Source organism: Argiope bruennichi, chromosome 7 (genome assembly GCF_947563725.1).
Source record: "Argiope bruennichi chromosome 7, qqArgBrue1.1, whole genome shotgun sequence".
Classification (NCBI taxonomy): Eukaryota; Metazoa; Arthropoda; class Arachnida; order Araneae; family Araneidae; genus Argiope; species Argiope bruennichi.
In genome coordinates this window covers 131155378-131177717 of record NC_079157.1, presented here as the reverse complement: position 1 = coordinate 131177717, position 22340 = coordinate 131155378, and the positions used below count along the sequence as shown (strand labels likewise).

At 26.5% G+C, this 22340-nt stretch overlaps 1 protein-coding gene across 1 annotated transcript in view; it reads right to left on the bottom strand.

The window, feature by feature from the left end:
* LOC129974972 (filamin-A-like) overlaps positions 1-22340 on the bottom strand; it is a 127732-nt gene that overhangs the window by 2934 nt on the left and 102458 nt on the right. The window contains exons 37-50 of the mRNA XM_056087798.1: positions 21443-21616; positions 20455-20607; positions 18185-18268; positions 16605-16748; positions 13023-13202; positions 10784-10927; positions 9986-10111; positions 8549-8695; positions 8351-8458; positions 6295-6480; positions 5796-5900; positions 4875-5051; positions 3616-3765; positions 328-495 (exon numbers count right to left, since the gene is read on the bottom strand). Of these exons, the coding sequence (XP_055943773.1) occupies positions 328-495; positions 3616-3765; positions 4875-5051; positions 5796-5900; positions 6295-6480; positions 8351-8458; positions 8549-8695; positions 9986-10111; positions 10784-10927; positions 13023-13202; positions 16605-16748; positions 18185-18268; positions 20455-20607; positions 21443-21616 (2046 nt within the window). The remainder of the gene's footprint in view (positions 1-327; positions 496-3615; positions 3766-4874; positions 5052-5795; positions 5901-6294; positions 6481-8350; positions 8459-8548; positions 8696-9985; positions 10112-10783; positions 10928-13022; positions 13203-16604; positions 16749-18184; positions 18269-20454; positions 20608-21442; positions 21617-22340) is intronic.

The following is a 22340-nucleotide window of genomic DNA, read 5'->3' as shown; positions in this document are numbered from 1 at the left end:
ACCAAGTGATATTCTCGCGGTTCTTTATGGCTTAAGATTCATTAATTAAAAGTACGGAACCAGACGATAAATTAGTAGGGCTATCTGATGGTGAAGTCACTTCGTAAAAACGCAGAACAGCGTGCTTCTTCAACATCTGAAGTGTAATTGTGCTAAATTCGGTAATTCTAGCTTTAACGATATTTTCTGCATATCATCAAAGGACAGATTTTCATCTTTATTAGTATGAAAGGTAAAGTCAAATATATGTGAAAAAGAAATTTTTCAAAAAAAATTTTAAAAAATATTTCAGGCACACATTTTTGTGAATTTTAGAAAACACCGTACCTTTAGGCCCTCTAATACGAACTGTCAGTTGTCCTGCACCAGCACCTCTTGTGTCACAAATAAATCGACTTTGATAGGTGGCTAAGACACCAGGCTCAATTCCAGGGCCATAGACTCGCACTTTCGATGCATCTGGAGCACCAGCAACTCTCAATGTAAAAGGACTCCCTATAATCATAAGTTACTCGATAAAATTGAAATTTAAATTTAAAAAATAAAAATTAAAAAATACTTAAGATAGTTCTGGAACATGTAATTTTCTAATATAGTATAGAACAAATAAGTTCTAGCACAGAACTTAAGAAACAAAAATGTTTATGGGTATAAATCTACAGCATAGAAGGAAGGAAATATATATATATATATATATTACAGTAAGAAAATATGCAAAATTAGAGATAAGGAACAATCGAATAAAACCCAATACTTTTATAAACATAAAATTTTGATTTTCCAAACTGAATTTCACAGTGCCCCCTCGCCCATAAAATATACTTACTGTCACTGGAAATTGCAGTCTCATAAAAGTGTTAATAATACTTCCACTATCACACTGCATTTGACTGTATTTACTTCCCAAGATATGTGGTCATCTTTTTTTTTTTTTTTTTTTTTTTTTTTTTGCAAAAATATATGAATTAAACAAATTTTATTCAAATATTTTTTTAAAACTTGAAATGTAAGAAATTAAATTTTAAAAAAATTAGATTCAGATGAAATAAAACAGAATGAAAATATACATCAAGCATGCTGCATCTATCCCTGTATATGAATTTTAAATTTTGAAAGATGAATAAGTCAAAGATAAAAATGCAGTTTGCAATTTCGGAGGAAAAATCTATCTTTCATTTTGAACTAAATAAAAAAATAAATACCAGCATGCCTTAAAAAGTACACATGAAACATCAAGAACCATTATCTAATTAATGACCATGAAAACAAGGAATGAACTATCCAAAAAATGCAAATGATTAATACTATTTTCCCATTTAACAAGCTTAATTTTGCAAATTATACAATAAGGAGAAAAACTAAATACATTTGAATTATGCAAAACTAAATCCAATAAAGGATAGCTTAGAACTTTTTCTATTTTCTGGTTTCAGCATAAGATAACATGCTTTAATGGCAAGGGAAAAAAAAAAGTGAGGGATATTTGTTATTAGTTGAAAAAATTCAGTTTTTCTTCCTATTACAAAATTGATCGGGGACATAGCTTATTGAAATTGATTTTAAGATGAATTCTTCCATTTATTAATTTGCATCTTCTTATTAGTTTGCAAGTATTTTTTAACAATAAAATTAAATAAATAAAACGTCAAAATGATGCATTGTCTTGAATGGTGCGTGAGAGTCACTATCCAAGTGAAAAGGTTAAATACACTGCTTAAGTGAATCAAGGACTGTGTAATTTAAAAAATGGCACATTTTAAAACACACATTTATACAAAATTTAATAGATGTTTATATTAACCTGGCATTTATTCACTATACAAATGCATGTCCCACGGATATTAAGTAGTAACTTCAAGAACTTATATTTTCTCAGTTTTAAGAAAAACATATTTTGTGATAAATAAGAATTGCCTTAATAGTATAAATATGATAGTAATTAAAAAATAAATATCTAAATATAATAGAAATGTATCTTAATAAAAAATGAATTTATAAGCTGTTATGAAATCTTCACTTCTTTAGGTTTTGCATTTGAACAAAAATATGAAAGCATATCTGCAAGCTCCATATTCTACAACTCTTGCACAATTTATTTCATTTATTATCTTTTTTTGTTGGACATAACCAGAAAACTCACACTTTTACAATTCACTAGCATATTTATTGCAGAAATTGATGATAAATCGTGTTGTCTTTTGCTTTGTTATTTTTCGATTATATAAAACACAATTCCTCATTTCTGGGGTTATATATTACTTGGGCAGAATTTTTTTTAATTCTAAAAACAACCTTATTCGGGTCAATATATTTTCAACTGATTTACTATTTAGTGATTTGAAAGAATATCAGTAAGTAAAACTACCAAAAGAACTATTATAAAATATAATCTTAGATTAGATATTTGATTTCCTTTTACAAGTGTATGTATACGAAGGTTGCTGAAAAATATCCCAACTGCTTCTTCACTGCTATAGCCATTGCATTTAAATAAGAGTTTTCTGTTTCTTATTATCATGATACACTGCATTCCTAAAAGTGACGTTTCTCTACATTTTTGGAATACAAATTGGATTAACTGTACAAATTCTAAAGCAAGAATTTTTACTTTAGAACTTGTTTGACATTTGAACTTTGTTTGTCATTTGATCAGGAAAGTATTGATTTATTCTTTGTTAGATAACATTTTGTTTTAGCCCAATTCATAAGAAGGGAAATTATTACATATTTCATTCTATTTTCTAAGTTTAGAGATCAATTATAATTCATATAATTTGACTTCTTTTCCAGTAAAAATATGTTACTTTAGTAAAAATTGAATTTTACTATCACATAAAGACGATTTATTAATTCCAAATTTAGATGGTTTATTTGATGTATGCTGTTGATAGGTAATAAAAAGAACTAATTTTTCAAAAAAAAAAAAAAATACTTTGGCTGGATTCCAAGCCATCTTCCAAATAACAGTAAATTAAGCTATGTGACTTTTTTTTTGTTGTTGTTGATGGAAAGATTCAGTATCACAATGAATGCTTTGTAGGAATTTATTTTTATGTTTTGAATTAAATTAGCAATATATTATGTAAAATATTAAGTACAGTTAAGAGAAAAAAAATGAGATCATATTGAGCAGAACTATACATTAAATACAGTTTGAAAAAATTTAGAGAAAACATATATTTAAAAGAAAACGGTTTTCAGACAATATAACATCCATCTTCGCTAACAAAGTCATAAAATGTCCATAATATAATTCCACAGTGACAATTTTTATAAGCAGTTCAAAAACGTTTCAAATCCAATAGATCCAAACAGAAGAGCAGGGATACATTCAGTTAAAAAATATATTTATATTTATATACTAAAGTTAAAGAATAGCAGTTGATTTAAAAAAATGCTTTTTATCATTGAGTAGGTAATTGCACTTATTTTCTTCCTTAAGCAGAATCAATACTAAGATTAGAGAGAAATACAGACACATGAGAGTATTAAAATTCATTAAATAATAAATAGAAATTAAATTAAATTAAGATTCATTTATTATTCACTCCAAAAACATACAAAAAATTAAAAAACAGTAGTAATGTGAGCTTAAGAGTGATGTGAAACAATTACCAGGAACATGCTCTCCACCATATTTAACTGTAAGAACGTGTCTTCCACCTTCTTGAGGTTTTAAATATAAAGTAAAAGTACCATCTCTATGATCGACCAATTCACAATAAGCAACTTTATGTGGACCCATGCAATGTGCTGTCAATTCACCTGTAATGTAAAAATAAATATTAGGGAAACAAATACCGGTCAAATATGCAATGTTCTATTATAATAATAGTCCAATAACTACTTTCCAAACCAGTAGAGATGGATATATATTTCTATTTGGGAAAATACATTAAATAATGTAAAAAATAATATTTAATGTTGTTTGAATTAATAGATTATACACAAAGTGCAAAATTTAAATTTAGTTTTATACTTAAATCTAATTTAGTCTTCCACATTAGTCTTATTTAGTTAATAATCAATGCAATAACATTTTAAATAAAGCAGGGGAAAAACTGTTGTTTTTTTTCCCGACCAAACTGAGCAAGTTATGAAGCTTAGAATATTATTATATAAAACCATTTCAACAGCTACCTCATAGAAAATCATCCAATTAAAAGTTTTCTTTTCTTGAAAGGGTCTTTGATTTGCACCAAACAATGAAAATTCAATGCTTCATAATGGTCAGTTCAGAAAAATTAAAATTTCTCTCTCACTTTGTCTCTCTCTCTCTCTCTCTCTTTGTGTGTGTGTGTGATTTCAATTATTAGCACGTGAAAATATTTTATTTGGCAAGAATTATGGTTAATGCATTTACTGACAAGCAACATGAAATATAATTCCTTACATCATTTAAAGTATTCTTTCGAATGGAACTATGTGCCACTTCTAATGGCTTAAAAAACAGTTATTAAGATATAGTTAGGGTGTACATCCAGCATATGCAATATGCAAATAAATAATAAATGTATTCAGACCATATAATTTTTTTTAATGCAGATCAACAAAATAATACTGATTAAATGTAAGCAATATTTTTATATCCAGAAAATTATTACTTGTTTATGTTAATGGAGCTCAAAATTTCTAAAAATGTAGAAAAGAAGTGCATATGCACATCTTTTCTACAGTTTTAAAAGAAAAGCAAAAGAAATCAAAAGGAAATTCACCAGATATATTTATTATCAAAGAAGCATTAAAAAATAACCACTTGATGAATATTTTCATTTTCTGGCAATGAACACATAAGAATATTATATCTCCATTTTGAAGGCATCTAAAAACACTGCCTTTAATTAGAATGAACATCATATAAGTGAATGTAATACCTGGACCAGCCTTCCTTGTATCAATAAAAGCTTTGATTTCTTTGCCAACAGTTCCCCCACGAAGGCCATCTCCTGAACAAGCAACCTTCTGAGCATCACATGATGCAGATACATTCACTTTCAGAGGGCATCCCTTCACTTGTCGCTCTGACCACATGACATTCAATAAGTAGGCACCTGTATATTCATAAAGCATTATTTCAGATTAAAATTTTTGTGAAAGTTTCAATGGACAAATGAATATATATTTCATGCCATTAACATCAATCATTAATGCATAATTTCATGCCATTGACATCAATCATTAGTGCATCCTTTCATGCCATTGACATTAATCATTAATGCATAATAAGTGATAGGATAACTATGCACCTTTTAAGGATGCTAAAAATCTTTTAGCAATGAAGAAAGAAATGATTCTTACGATTTCACTGATTCTTTCACTTTTGGAATTAATAACTTATCTAATAATTCATGCTCAAATGATAAAACCCAAATTGAATGTTCATCTTGAGAGAAAAAATTAGCAGCAGAGAATATGCAGTTAAATGCAAATGCAAATGACATGAAAATTTATATTTTACATCTAATTATGATGTCACAAGAGTTAATCTCATTCATAAAATAATCTAAAATATAAATGATTACATTCACTTAAATTAATACATAATTATTTTTACTGTAAATATATTATGCACAAAAGCCAAAGGGAAAAACGATCACATTGAACATTGTCTCCTGAATGAACCTGGTTAGAATATTTTATCAGATCGTTTTCTTTATTTAAAAATTAACAAGATTTTATTTGAAATAGGACATTCATAACTAGAAAAATAATTCAAGACAAAATAAATTTTATTTTAAAAAAAGTGTGAAATAATATATATTTCTTAAAAAGCAAAGGTGAAATAAATTGTATACCAGGAACGGTAGGCATGTAGACCACTTTATATACATTATTTTCAATTGGAATAATTTGAACTGGAATGTCAGCTTTAACTCCACCAAGAGTAACTTCAGGCGAACCTTCAAAACAATGGAAAAACATTACAATTATTAATACAATCTAAGAAACTAATTTCTGTGGAATTACTTTAGAATTCTGCATTTGTTATGAAAATATAAAGAAAGAAAATTTTATTAATTCCTAACGGTCATAAAAAAATACCCAATCTATACTATTACTCATTACAAAGCACAAGAAACTTCTTCAAATGAAATTTGTATTGTTTTATGATTAGTTATATTTTATTAGTATATTATATTACTGATTATATTAGTATATCATGAAAATATTCCAGAAATTTATTATGTCGAACTATAAATTTGAAAGTGTATTTCATAAATTATGAATCTTTTGGCATTTATAACGTAAAGGTAAGTGCATTTAAAAATATGAGAATCAAATCCATTCATATACCCGGACCAGCTTCTGATCCATCAATGGTAAACTCAGCTTCTTCTCCCACTTTAGCTCCGGTTAATCCATGACCCCTCAAAACCACTCTCGTGTGATCTGGTACAGGACCTGGTTCTTCAGAGTGAGCCAAAAATGGAGATTGTGGAAGAGGCAAATCAGCAAAATACACATAGATTTGATGTTCACCTGAAATAAAACATACATGCAAACAAAATTTTTTACAAAGCATAATATATTTATATATAAGAAAAGAAGATTTATAATTTGTCTAGTACTTTTGATGTACTAAATAAGAAATTTTTGCTAAAAATAGAAATGTTTTTTTCGGATTTCAGATGTTTCTTTATAAAAAAATCAAATTAAGTTACTCAAAATTAAATTTCTCTGGCTTAAAAAAATGTATTTTAAAAAGTGGTCAGGTTCTTTGAACTGGTTTTATTACTTCCACTAACTAGTGATTAATTAACAACTTCTCTTTCTTCAATTTCTTCTTTCAATCAGTTTCAAATGTATGTAATGAGAAAAAAATTACTGAATTAACAATAAGATGACCATGGGCAATCTTTTTGTCTCATGCAATTCAAAAAGTAAGTAAGTAAAAAAATAACAGAAGTGGCAATAGGAATTTTTAATTCTTATAGTTCTTTCATTCAAGCTCCTTTTATAAGAAATTTAAGATTCAAATCATACTAAGAGAGATTTAATTACGCATTTTAAAAGGAACATATATACTTAAAAATTCATGTTGTATATGAGGAAAATCAAAAAAACTAATATTTGGTGAAACATATAAAAAGGGACGAAAACAATTCAAGAATTTTAAAATGTTTAAATAGAATTTGTGAGCTAATACTCTTTCTTATCTTTCTTTATAAAAATTTTAATGTGTAACTTGGTGTTGATACTTTCATTAAAAAAAGCATTTTAATCTTTCTAGATAGAGATTAAAATTGTGTCATTTTAATAGTCTGATATATGCTCTATGGATATGAACTTCACAATTGGAGTCGCGTTCCATGACATCACAGTGCCAATAAATAACCTGGGTAATCTATTTTCTATCTGTTTAACTATTTTCTTTTCTAAAGAATTAATAACAATTTCATTCTTCATTCCTCATGTAAATAGCACAGATAATAAGAAATATAATTCTTCTTTAGCTTTCAACAACAGAAGAAAATCACACATTTAAAAATTTGATCAAGCAATCAAAGCAGTTTGAATTTCATTGAAACAATAAAATTTTTCGAATATTATGCAGATGATAGATATTCCAGAAAAACATTAAAAATTCAGGAAAAATTACATAACAGATTAATTGGTACCATTGAAAAGACAACATTTTTAAATTTAAAACTGCACAAAATTTTATTTTTTACTATAGTTTTGAGATTATCTTGAAAATTGTCAAAATCCTGCTTGGTTTTTAATTCGACATTTTCGAAGTAATGTAATGTACTCATTACATATCATTCCAATTACAAGGTGTAATTCTTACTCTCCAAAATATACATGAATTCAATTTTGTAGCTGTAGATAAAATGATCTGCCTCATAGAACACCAAGACATACACACATTTTCCTTTATTAGTAGTACATATATATATATATATTCATTCATCCCGTTAATCAGTAAATGATCCATGTAATTTAATTTTTTTACACATATTTTATTTCATTAAAGAATCCATGATCCCAATAATCTCTTTCAAAATTTTAATTGCACTCAATTTTTACTTCATCTGAAGCACAGCTATCTCTCTTTTGTATTTTTATCCTATCTTGGACTTGAAAGTAGAAATCCAAATAGTGTCAGAAAATAATAATTTATATTTTATACCTTTCTTTAAGATTAAGAGATTTTAAGTAATTTTCAACTAAAGTTCAAGAATTAACCATTCAAAATGAGAGCAGCAAACCAGCTAATTCAAAAAAAAAAAAAGTAAATTTAATAATTTTTTTAATTAACAAATTTGTAAACAAATGTTTTTTATATAGTGTAAAAAGAAAAGCCCTTTCAAGATATAAACATCACTTTAATTTTGTGAAACTTTACCTCTTTCCTTTGGTGTGAAATGAAGATGATACCTATGATTTCCAGTTTGATCAAACCGTGAGGGAAGAATTTTACCAGATGGTGATCGGATTTCAGCTTTTGGTTTGCCTATAAAACATTTTTTTATTACATTTTTTTTTTCCTTCAAATTTATCACAAACTGCAAATTTTAAAATTTGTAGTGGTATTATTAATCACCTGGCCCCGCTTCAGAGACATCAAAAGGAATTCTTTTTTCTTGCCCAACAGTAAGTTGGATATGATTCTGCTCATCAAGAAGATTTTCTAAGCCACCAATGACACGCATTTTATTGGCGTTTACAACTCTTGGATGATAAGGACTTCCTAAAAAAAGTAATCAATATTTATGATAAACAACTAATATCAAAGCACTTTTCTCGGTGAATTTAAATTTCAATATATTTCTTTACCACATATTCAAAAATTAAAAACATTTATCCTTAATCAAATCCTGATTCAAGATTTTTTTGATAAAAAACCTTTATACAATATTTAATTATTAAATTAAATATTTAATTATTATTATTATTATTATTATTATTATTTTTTACTATTTCAAAGTGATATCATTATGTCCAAGAATTTCACTGGAAAGCATTTCTCTCATTTTTATGTTTCATTTCAACGATAAAGGATTTTTTTCCCATAACAAAATTTGTCAAAGTAAAGAATATCAGCAATAATGTGCAATAACAAATACTCTTTGTTTTATACATTCTTTATGGATAATTAGGAAAAATTAAATAAAAAAAATCAAAGAATAATAAAAAAATATATGAAAGTTTGCAATAAAAATAACATGCAACTCTCTCTAGAGTTAAATGACAATTTTCTGGACTGTTATCCCATTATGAAATTAAACAATGACTGCTGAAGCAAGCTTTATGATTATGAAACACTGATCTAATGACATATATAAGAGAGCACTTCCAATTTCATGTAGGCTGTTTTTTTAAAATACTTTAATACTTTGAAACTGTGTTTATTAATACATAATATCTACAATAATTTATCGATTTGAAAGAATTCTGGAAAAACTTTACCCTTATTTTATATTCCTTCATAATTTTCAGCAAATAGTTTTCATGACCATTGATAGTGCTAATTCTATTTTTATTACAATAACGAATTTGGATAACTTATAAAAATAAGAATGAAATGGAATGTATAGCACATTATATATAGAACAATGATTAAATTATAATATATTAATATGTCATACTGATGGAATTTTGATATATATGGCATCTCATAGGCAGGTTTTTAAAATGAATGCAATAAAAAAATCCAACAATTTCTAATTAAAACACCTAGTTTTAAAAATTTTTATCAAGAAATTTGAAATCCATCATCTTTGATTGTTTTAATGTTAAAAATACCATTACCTTCAAAATTTAAAACTATTGTAACTCAAATATACAAATTCCTAGATTGTTGCTGATTACTTGATGTATAATTAATTTGCCAGTTTTTATATCTTAAATAATAATTTTTTTTTTGTTTAATTAAAGAATTTTTCTAATACAAAAGATATTATGAAAAGTTATAAAATTAAAATAATATAATAAAAATTATGCTAAAATAAAATAAAAAGTATCTAATTTCGTCTGATACCTGGAATTTCTTTGTTATTCCATGAGATTTTGACGTCAAAGAGACCAATCTCCAATGGAATGTAACAAACTGAATAAATACCTTCCTCTTCTTCCTCAATAGACACTTCAGCTTCTGTTTCAGGCCCTAAAAATTCCAAATAATTTCAGAAATTTCCTTTTCATTATATGCAAAACATTACAAAATTGTTGTGTATAATCACTATGAAGAAAATTTCTAAAATGAAAAAGAATTTTCGTCTTCAAGAGTAATACTTAACTTCCAGGAATTTGATATATTACAAAGAAAATAGAAATAAAAAACAACTGAAGATTTTAAACTTTTATAAAAATATTCTTTGAGTGAGCAATATCAGAGTCTTATCAACAAATTTTTGAAGGAACATTTGATTTTTAACTTATATATCAAAAGATCAATATTTTAAAATATTTAACTATAATATTTTGTATTCATATGGGCCTCAAGAGAAACAACTTCCTTTTATACAAAAAAAGGTTTGTATAAAAAAATACTGTAAAAATATTTCACAGTATAAATGGACAGTAACAAAGACCTCTGGTAAAGTAAGCATACATACAATATTTTTATGCACAAAAATGGATAAGTTTTAAAATAAATGAAATGAAATTTACCATTAATTTGAAAATACATATCATGTGCTTTTATAAAAAAAAAATAGTAGTAGATATAATTTAAAAACAATTTTAAATATCAAATTTTTTAACTCAATTTTAAGTCATATTAAAAAAATGTAACTATCTTTTGATACAATTTTCTTATAAATAATAAACAACTCACCATCAACAATAACACTTGGGTGACCCCAGAGACCTTTAGCAAGAATCTTAAAAGTAGCTGGACACTCAATTTGTGCAACAGTGAGACCAGGACCTTCAACTTTTGGTACACCACTGTCTTGTGCAATGAAAGTAATTGGACTACCTAGAGTAAATAAAAATACAATTTTCAATACCATCTTTATAGACAGTGTAGATTTCATTTAATAGAAATAAGTAATAGCACACTATTAACTTGTAATAAAACAATATTATATGATAAAAGCAACAAATTAGAGTTATCTTTTAAAAATTCCCACTGTAAGTTCTAACTTTCCTTTCATATTATAGAAATAATTTAAATACTTATTTTATTAAACATTTTAAAAGACAAAAGCATTAAAACAGATATCATTTCTTAATTGAAAAAAATCATTCCAGTGCAATCATTCATAGTATAAAAATTTTATTTCATTACTAAATGTATAAAATTAGCATCACTTTAATAAAAATTTTATTTTTTAAAAAAATGTGTTTCTATCAATAAGTTATAATCAAAATAGTTTTTATCCTATAAGTCAAAAGTAGACTGTGTATTCATAAAAAGGTAGATTCCATAAAGTGTGAAAACTATACATAAATATAAAATAAAGCAAACAAAATATTTATTAATCTTACTGGACACAATTTCTTTCATATGAATTCTTGACAAATGAATAAATTTACACCAAAACAATATTGCAATATTATTGCATTACAGAACTTTGCACAATTTTTATATTCTTAAATTGTGCAAATATTATTTGATAAAAGCAACAAATTAGAGTTATCTTAATATAATATCCCAATATACAAATTCATATTCAGAAAACTGGTTGGAATTTTTTTTAGATATAGTAAATGAAATATGAAAAATATAGAGCAAAATATTCAATCATACATTAGAAAGTTTTCATACATTTTACTATTTATACTATAAAAATATTACATTTACATTACAGATTTTTTTTACACTATTTTGAATTAAATTTCATGTTCCCCCAAAAAATAAATAACAATAGTTATGTTAAAAAAATGTTAATCTACGATTTCAAATGATATAATAGAGGCTAATTTTCGGAAAAAAGTGGCAGAAATTTAAAAACAAATTAACATTTTGCCTCGACTATTACGCTGGAATGAATTTTTCCTATGGCCAAACCACACACCATTGCACTGGTGATCCTGATTTAATGATGAATTTTTTAGGAACCAGTTGCCACAGGCTGATATATATATATATATATATATATATATATATATAGAGAGAGAGAGAGAGAGAGAGAGAGAAAGAGATTCAATTGCCATCTCATTTTGAATATTGAGCATTTAATAACAACTGGGAAAGGGAAAAAAAAAAAAAAAAAAAAAAAAACGCTTCTAAAAAACTTTTTTTTTTTTTTCTGTCCTCGGATGCTGGCAGAGAGAAAAAAGTACTTTTTGACGGCCCTATCTCTTACGATAATGTTGAACTTTTCGAAAATTAATGCAGACACAGATGCGAAATTTTATCAACTGTTTTCTTCTATGGAAATCTTATTTAAGTGGAATTTCAAAAGTATCGCTCCAAATTAAAATAAATAAAAATATTTTTTACACAAAATGCACTTTTTAAATCTATTCCCAACCTAATTAAACTTGCTTCACCGTTTATAGGCTCAATTTATAATTATTTTTAATACATATAAAATTTTAATTTAAAGTTTTAAATTCAGTTTAGAAGCTCTTTATTTAAATATTTCCATGCTTCAATTACCCTTTATCAAGCCCAAATACCTGGGAGAAAATATAGGAACCTGTTTTAGGATAAACGGAATAAAATTACTGTTATGCATTTTTTCCATACCAAATTACAGTTCAACTAATCTAATAAACTGTTTTGAATTTACAAATAATTCAAAACAATAAATAAATTTTTAAAAAAGGAGGGGGGGGTTCTAACTATTATCTACTTCCTGAAGATGTCAACAATATAAGGCAACAACTCTAGTTTAAAAGTATTTGATTATTTCTTTGTTTTTTTCCTTATTTCTGGCAAAATTAGAAAAAGTTTACTTAAGTAAAACAAAGTAAAGTAGTTGAAGTTTACTGCATTATCTATCAAGTAACTGATTCTGAATTTCTTTACTGTAAATGAAATTGTATGGAAATGACTCAACATATTTCGTAAATAATTTTTACTGCTAAATTTAGTGAGACATTAAAATAATAGTAACACTTACCTGGCACTTCAATACTTCCATAAGTTATGGCAATTTTGTATTTTCCAGGAACCGTGGGGGTAAATTCAATAAGTTCACCTTCACCATCAGAAGTTCCTTTCACTTCAATAGGAAGATGTCTACCCAATGGACTTGTGACAGTTACATCAAGTTCAGCATACCCAGCATCTTTGCGATTTACTTCAAAGAAAATATAATGCAATTCTTCAAGACAAGTACAAATTAAAGATGCCAAAATAACATTTAAAAGTAAACAATTTAATTTTTGATGTAGGAAAAATTAAAAACGAATCTTATGAAAAAATAATTTAAACATATCATATAGCTCTAAAACAGAATATTTATAAAATTTTGAATATGAAATTTAAAAGATACTCATAAAGCAACAAAATTCAATTTGTTCACTATATATTTATACTCAAATGTATTTTGTATAAAATCTTTTCGCATTCAAAATTTATTATTCATTAAGAGGTTTAATACATAATTAGGATGCAAAGGCCACCAAAAAATAATCCAAAAATTGTTTATTAGTCACAATCTAAAATTAGTGAAAATCAAGCTAAATAAGCCACTTGATCTAATATTGAGTTCTTCATTCAAATCATTAATGAGTAAGATCCCTACTCCATATCTGTTCATACTGTCTTGAAATTTTCAAATATTAATCTATATTGTTTTTAATGAGAATGTAGAAAATTAAGAAAATACAAATAAAAATTAAAATTAATTCATCTTTTAAAATTTATCATCTTATTTATTACCAACTCTTGGTTACAGTAATTTGAATTTCGCTAATTAAGTATGTTTACATAAAATCAGCTTCTAAAAATTATATATTTGGCATTTCATTGTCCTTCTTTGTGCATTGTCTAGATTATAAAAATAATTAAATACTCATAAAAAGAAATAATAAATATTAAAGAACAATATTATATCAAAATTATTTTTACAGGAGCTGAAAAATTATAATAAAGTGGTTGCTTTGAAAAACACCTTTCAAAATGAAGTACAATTCTCATGATAAAAATTGTAACAAACGAAAATTAAAATCAGCCATGAAGATTTTTGATATGACTTCATTCAATTACTTTGTACACAAGGAAGACTCTCATACAAATCCTTTGTTAAAATTTGGCACAACAGTCATGTGGCATAGTATAGTTTCTGAGCTTATTGACTAGAATCTTATATTCAACTGAGAAAAAGTATATATGAGCATTTCGACTTATGCAATCAAATATGAATGGTAAGTATTATCTTTATCCCTTGATTTATCAAGAGTAGTATCTTACAAGGGAGAGATATTCCTCGTATCCACTAATATATAACTGAAAACATGCACTGAGAATTTTCTTCTGATAATTACCGCAACTGCAGCAAAAGCACAGAGCTGGCTCATTGATCAAAGTTAATCCCAATAAATATAGTTTCATTTTCATCCAAAAACAGCATATACAATCATTAGATTTAATGCAAATTTTTGGCCATCTCCAGATCACTGAGTATATATACCTGGGAATATGACTAGAATTAAAATTAAATTTTGATGCTCTCAATAACTCAAGGCAGGAAATAAAGAATCAAACATAAAATATTGTTCACAAAAATCTGATCAATCTTACTCTATGACTTGACGTTTAGGGGATCAATCTTTTTTGAAAAATAATGGAAAATGCAAATTTTTCAAAATCGGCAATTAATGCCCCATGATATGCCAGGCAAAAGATCTTACATTAATGAAAAAATCTAATCAATTTTGATTTATATGATAGATACTATAAATAAAATAAATAATAAATAAGTAAACTTCCAAGATTCATAATAACTCCAAATTTTCCCAGCATAAAATCATGTCACAACGAACTCTAAAAATAAGTAGTCTGCCATCTAAGATTGCTCTTTCAATATTTTCCCATCGATTAAAGGAAAACACATCCATTCTGAACAAAGATTTCAATTCTGAGTGTCTCCAATTGACTCCCTCTCTTAGTCATGATAGTATTTAAAAAAAATGCTGTAATTACAATTACAATTTATTACTCTCTTACAATTTTTTAATTTACAATTTTTCCTGCAACTAATTTGTCATTCTAAGCAAAGTCTTTCTTATGAGAAGAAAACCCTCTTAGAATAAATTAATCTCCTCATTTCTTCCTAACTATGAAATAATAGAAATTCTACTTAAATCCAACTAAATTATGATATGAAAATACAAAGGTCGCTTATAATCAGCAGAACTTCAAAACTTCCCTTTCACTGCCTGAAAGAGTCTAATAAAATAATAATAATGATAAAAGGATTCAAATCTACTTAAATTTCAAAAAGCTGACATTATATCAAAATTTAGTTAGTATCTAGCCCATTCATAGATCTATTTGCTAAGTTTTTTTCACGTGATTTTTTAATTATATTTACCTGATTATATTCACTTTTATATTAGTGAACAAAATTAAATTTCCTTAGATTATTTTAGATTAAAAATGAAAGATCCCGGAAAATTTTTGAGAATTCTAATCAGCTCCCATTTTTCTTATATCCTCTGCATAAAAACGGTTTAATTTGGAAACTAATTAAATTGAATATACTTACTGAATATATTTTTCTTTGTTTCTTACCTTTATGCATTAAAATTATTTTTAAAAGAAAATCTTACACTTATACTATAATTATCAACCTAAAATTAATATCTGAAGACTTATTTTATTTTCTCTTTCATTTTGACATTATTCATCCACCTACTTTTAGTTAAACAGAACCCTCAAAAGAATGAAAATATTTATATTTTAAACATTTTAGAATTCCACTTAACACTGATGGAAATGGCTGAAATTTTGAAGGGGCATAATTCTTGATTTTTTAATTGCTTTAAAAAAGTTACAACTTTCTATTCAAAAATCTTTAGGGGAAAAATCTAATAATTAGTTTAAATAATGAATTATCTTGTATTAGAAAATAGCACAATTTTATATTTAGCTTTGTAGTAATTTAATGTGAAGCAAGAATTGCTGTATCTAAAAGAATGTGAGAAAAAAATAGCAATCTTCATTTAATGTTAAGGCATCTAAATTCCAGTTGTTCATTCAACAGCTTCTTTGAAATGAAAAACAATTTATAAATTCAAATTAATTCTTTCAGGTGAATATTTCAAATGATTTGGGGGGGGACCAAGATAGTGAAAATTTTAATATAAAAATGACCCTTCCCATAAACAAACACTGGGGGTAATTTTTGAGACAGTTTTTCAATGGCAGAATTTTTTATTATTATTTTTTTAAAGGTGTGGCACTTTATTTCTGAGAAATAAGCATATCTTACATTAAATTATATTTTCTATAATATGCTTCAGCTTACGATATTTAATATATTTTTACACAAAATATTTATGTAAAGGAAATTAAAGAGAGATTTCAAATTAGAAAAAAATTGTTTTAAATTTGGTTATTAAAGCCTACAAAAGTTTTAGCCACTAACTGTGTACATGCAAAATAATTTTGCTTCAGGTAGTGATCAGTAATGTTCTCCATTCAATTAAAAAATAAAACCTTTTCATTAGAAAAATCACGCAATTTTGCTACTTACAAGTGAATGATATATTTTCTCCAACTGCAAAAGTTGTAGTTTTGATTTTCTGTAAAGTAACTTGAGCAGCATCAAATACTTGGCAAGAGAATGGAGATCCAGCAATAGGCTTCCCAGCATATAGAATTTCGATCTTGTGATTTCCTAAATGAAATTTAAAATTGCAACACATCAAACAATAATTCAAAATATAAATTAAATATAGCAAATAATTTTATTACATTGAGTTCTCAGTAATAATAATTACTAACTATAAGTTATCATTATTTAATTCATTTACTTTCTATTTAGAATTAAAAATGATTCAGACATTTAAAAAATGAATCTGAAAAGGATTGCATAAAAATATGTTATTGTGGTGGGTGGGTGGAGGCAGGATAGAATATTGTGGAAAAATCATTAAAAAAGAATAATAAAATACCTAAGCAAAAGAATAACCTTCTTACAATTATAATTTTCATTCATTCATTTAACAAGGTTGCTACTCAAAACTTTTTTCCCTGTACGTATATTCAAGATATGAGGAAATCCAAAAATAGCACCCATGTGCTAGTTATAATGCAATATGATTTTAAGGAATGGAAAAAGTAAGGAAAGGAAACGAAAATTTGGCATTAATTGAATTCCTATCATATTAAAAAAAATTTGATATCTGCATACAAAGAAAAAAAAAACAGTTTCTCTTTATTTATTACAGGGTGTCCCACAAGGTATGTAGCATCTAATGTTTACAGATTCGGATAGTATACGTCAAGATGAGTATTTTTATGTGGAGTCACAGAATATAACGTCATAGTCTAATTAAGGTGTGAAGCTTGTGTTATGAAAACTTCAAGAAATAAGGAGAAAAAAAACCGAGTGAAAAATAAATGTTGAAATAATGTAAATACAATTATTAGATCCTACGATTGTCCTAACACCACAGTCTGGCATAAACATTGATACTCTCATTTTTCCTTAAATTCTATCGACAATTCATTAAAACAATCGATGAAAGTAACAATACATATAAATTTGCACCATTTTCCTGCTTTCTTAATGATTGACTAAAAACAATAGGTATAATGAGACTTTTGACTCATTTGTTACAATATACTGCCTAATGAAGTGCAAACTGCAATCTGAATGAACAACAGTGTTAAGATATTTGACAAAAAGAGTTCCAAAACAGAAAGATTTTGTCAATGAAATTATTAACTTCTCGTCCGGGGGGGGGGGAGGATAATTGTCCTCCTAGTACTACTGTCCCTAATTCTTCGGTACAGAATATAAGTTATAAATAATACAATTTCAAATCTGATCTTTTAATATCATGAGATTACGATCAAAATGCCAAAAAAAAAAAAAAAGATTAAGTAGAAAATGCAAAATCCAAATAAATGTTTTTATCACTACATAAAGAATCAAACCAAAAATAAATTCCATGTTGTTTCATAGAGTATCAATTCATCTAATAGAATTTATATATATATATATATATATATATATATATATATATATATATATTGGAGAATAAATATTTATAACTAAATTTTAGCATCAAAGAATAAAAGAATTAATTATTTGAATTCTCAACATACCTGCTTGCTGAGCAGGCCACTCTGCTAACAAACTACCATCTTTTTGTTGATAGCATTTCACTGGCAGAGGTGAACCACCAGGAGCTAAAAAAAAATCAAAAAGTTCATTTCAATTCCATTTAGAAATTCACATTTTGTGATGTTAACATTTGAATTCTAGAATTCATAAAGTATCTTCGACATATTAGTAATAAACAACATTGATCTAAATTATTATACTTTTTTAATTATTGTTAATTGGAGTTTAAATACTAATTTCAACAAATAGCAAATTCTATTTACAACGTAATATAGTATGCTTTTCGTTCCAGAAAAGTTTTCAGTTTATTATTTTCACAGGGTTGCAAATCTAGAAAACTGAAAATCTAATTTGACAAATCTAGAAAAAAAAAATCTCCCTGTTTTCCAAGACTTTTCCTTGTACATACATTCAATATAACAGGAAATGCACAGATAACCCTCATGTGTTAGTTACAATGCAATATGATTTTAAGGAGAGGAAAAAGCAATGAAAGGAAGCAACAATTTATTATATGAAATAATAGCATGTTATGTTCATATTTACATACAAAAAAAGACATTTTCTCTTTATTAATTATCAAGAATTTTGCAAGAAAAATTTATATATTAATAGGGGGGAGATATATTTACATGCATATTAGATCATATTTACATACAAAAAAAGACATTTTCTCTTTATTAATTATCAAGAATTTTGCAAGAAAAATTGCTTTTGTATCATGGTCATGTTACTGGACTGCGAATCACAAGGTTCCAAGTTCTATACTCGCACATCTCAATTCGCAACACTGGTCATTTTTATACAGCATAACATACATTTTTTTAATTATTCCACTTTTAGTGAACATTTCCTATTTATCATTCAATGCATTAAAGGACGAATGTGACACAACAAGTTTTAATGGCCATAAAGATTCAGCTTTAAATTATTGTTCTTGAACTAAAAAAAAAAGATTGAAATCATTTTTTTCCCTGAACATTAAATTTGTCGTTTTTGGATTTTACATGTTATTTTTACCTACATTCCTTTTAGATACTGAGTCCAACATCAATAATGACTCTTTTGAAATGACAGGCAGTCCTGTATGTTTTCCTCTTTAGACATGATTAGTAAGTTCTTGTTTTCCCATATTATATAGGCTTATTATTTATCCTCTTATAAAGCAAGCAGAGTACAATAAATTGATTTTGCTGAACTACTCAAACTCATTCAGCAAAATCAGGATTCATTTTATTTTATCCGCCTAATATGTATTAAACGGATTTCGAGCAACTCATTGTTTTTTTAAAAAATTCTAATCTACTTTTAATTAATCAATTTTAAAAAGTTCTCTAATCTACTTTGAATAAGCTCACAGTTTCTCAAATAATAAAATAAGCCATTCAATAATGGTAGATTAAACACCACCATGCTTCTTCTGAAGATTGAATGTTCCTGTTAGAGAAATGTATTCTAATCTTTCACACAATTACAGAACTCTCAGGCATGCTTAGTGACAGTTTTGGAATCTTATGGAAAAAGAACAACTATTTCGAAAATCGAAACTGGACAGATCTATACAGAAAAAAGCGGAGAGAGTAGTAAAGGGGCAAGTTTCTGCATTACACAATCGCGAATGGTATTGTTTCCTTTTTGGAAGATATGACTATAGTCTTTTATTCTTGCAATCATTAGAGAGCAGAATTTTTTGGATTTGCAGGAGGAAAAAACTGAGAAACTTAAAATTCTCAGTTTCTATGAAAATTTTCAAATTTCTCTGCATTTTCTTAGTGGCATGGCAACTATGTTTCATGATATTTTGATTAAGTATGATTATAAAAATATGTACCAAACAAATTATAATTCGATACTTAACATATTAAACTATACATACTTAATAATAATTATAACTTATATTTAAAAAAGTCAGTTACAGTTATAAGACCATGAAATCTAACTTTAGACAGTTATAGTCTAAAGTCAGATTTCATGGTTCATATGATAGCAACAATGCTGCTTATCCCAAAATGCCAATGATACAATTCAATAAAATACAATAAAAATTAAAATATTTAGTGAGACAAATCAGGCAAACAAATAAAAACTACTAAATTGTATTAAGATTTAAATATTTATTGGGTATGTTTTATAATGTAAAAATCATTTATAATAATTCTGTAAAAATCATCTATAATGCAATGTATTTTAAATATGAGAATTAATGAAGAACATTACTTTAAATAATCCAATAAAAAGAAACAAGGCTTACAAATGACAATGATATCAAAGTCTTTGGCTTCTCCAAATCCTCCAGTTTCAATGAAAAAGGAAGCTGTCTTCCCACACTGTGTGGCTTTCAAGCCAGAACCATGAGCTATAATTGAGTGACTTGGATCTCTTATTTCCACAATCTGTGGGCAACCTGAAAGAAGGATAACCATTACCTTCAAAAAATTAAATTTTAAATTGCATAAACATAATGCAGAAGGACTTAAAGACAAAAGAACAAGAAACATTGACAGATAGAAATGAATACCATCTTCTAACAGCACAAAACATTAAAATTTGAATAATAAAATACAGAAAAGAATCAGGAAAATAAATATTTTTAAGTGCTTAGTAAAGAATTGAATCATACTGGGATCTTGGAACTTTTTGACTAAACAAAATTTTATATTTTTATAATGCAGCAATTTTTGATGCATTATAATGACATTTATAATGCAGCAAGAGACACATGATTTCTTGTTTTTAAAGTCATCAAGTATAAGATACGTGGTAACAGCTAATGAATTATAATTCTTATTTTCTCTTATTAGTGTACTTAAAGGAGATTGAATATGATAAAGTCACAACACTTTCTATCAATTGGTCAGTAAAAAGAAAATTACTTCTTCAGGAGGAAATGACATTTTAATCAGTGAATACTGAAGCTGTACCAGCCCAACTGTAACACCAACCTTGTATTTTATTTCTGCAGCTAAACTGAGTGCATTTCATTGTTTCTTTTTCATTTTGTATAAAAATCCAATATGTATTTAAAAACCCTTCAAATTTCCAACAGGCATATACCATTCATAAGCTAGATTTTGAAATCCAAGTGTCATCATCTTGATAATTTTTGTTTTGCTTTGATTTAAAAGCAAAGAATTATGCAAGAAATTTGAAAGTAATCTTTATCTCCTGCTATTTTACTTGTTTTAAAATTCATTCGTGTTTAATGATATTTTGCTAATTTTTCTTTAATAAAGTCTCACCTGGTGCTTGATGTCCATTATAATAAACATCTATCTTATGTGGGTGGTCAGAATGGGGTACATAAGTCACTTGATATATTCCCGAACTCATTTCTTGCAAACTGTATTTTACATCTCTATTGGATGCAGTAATGGAGACATTCAAATTGCCCCTGCCTGCTCGTGAGGCATCAACTAGATGAAAAAATACACATGAAAGAAAAAACATTCTTTATATACAGATATTATATATCATATTTAAGATTTTTCTGCCACAAGAAAAGATGAGAACTAAATAATAAAGAATTTATACACAAGTAAAGAAATTGGTTCTTTCAGTTCAATGATGAATAAAGCATATGTAACAATAAAAAAACAAATTTTAGAAACAATATTTCATAGTAAAAATTTATTAAAAAATTCAGCTAAGAATAGATATTTTTATAATCCGGCATTGCAAATATAATGTACTTAAAGTTTTAGACAGGAAATGAATTTTAAAGTTCTTTTGTGGGGGAAACATTTGAAAAGTTTAAAACAAAAACTCATAAGGGCAACTTTTGTTTTTAAACATGATCAGTATTTCTGGAGTTATAGATGATGAAGAATGCACAGATACAAGAGAGATAGATAATGTGCGTTAAAAGATCCATAAATTTGGATTTTTTCACACAACCTTTCAGGTCCACTAAATTCTGTTTTCATGTGATTTCATAACATATTTCAAAAGGAAAGCTCAGTATATAACTTAAAATTTCTATTAATATCATGTCTAAGACAGAAAAATGCTGTTATTAGCAATGGCTAATAAGTTAACAAGATACAACAACTTTCAAATAATAAACATTTTTGATACTTATAATATGATTAGTTTCTAAATAATTGAACTTAATGACTCGGTGAATTTACATGAAAAACA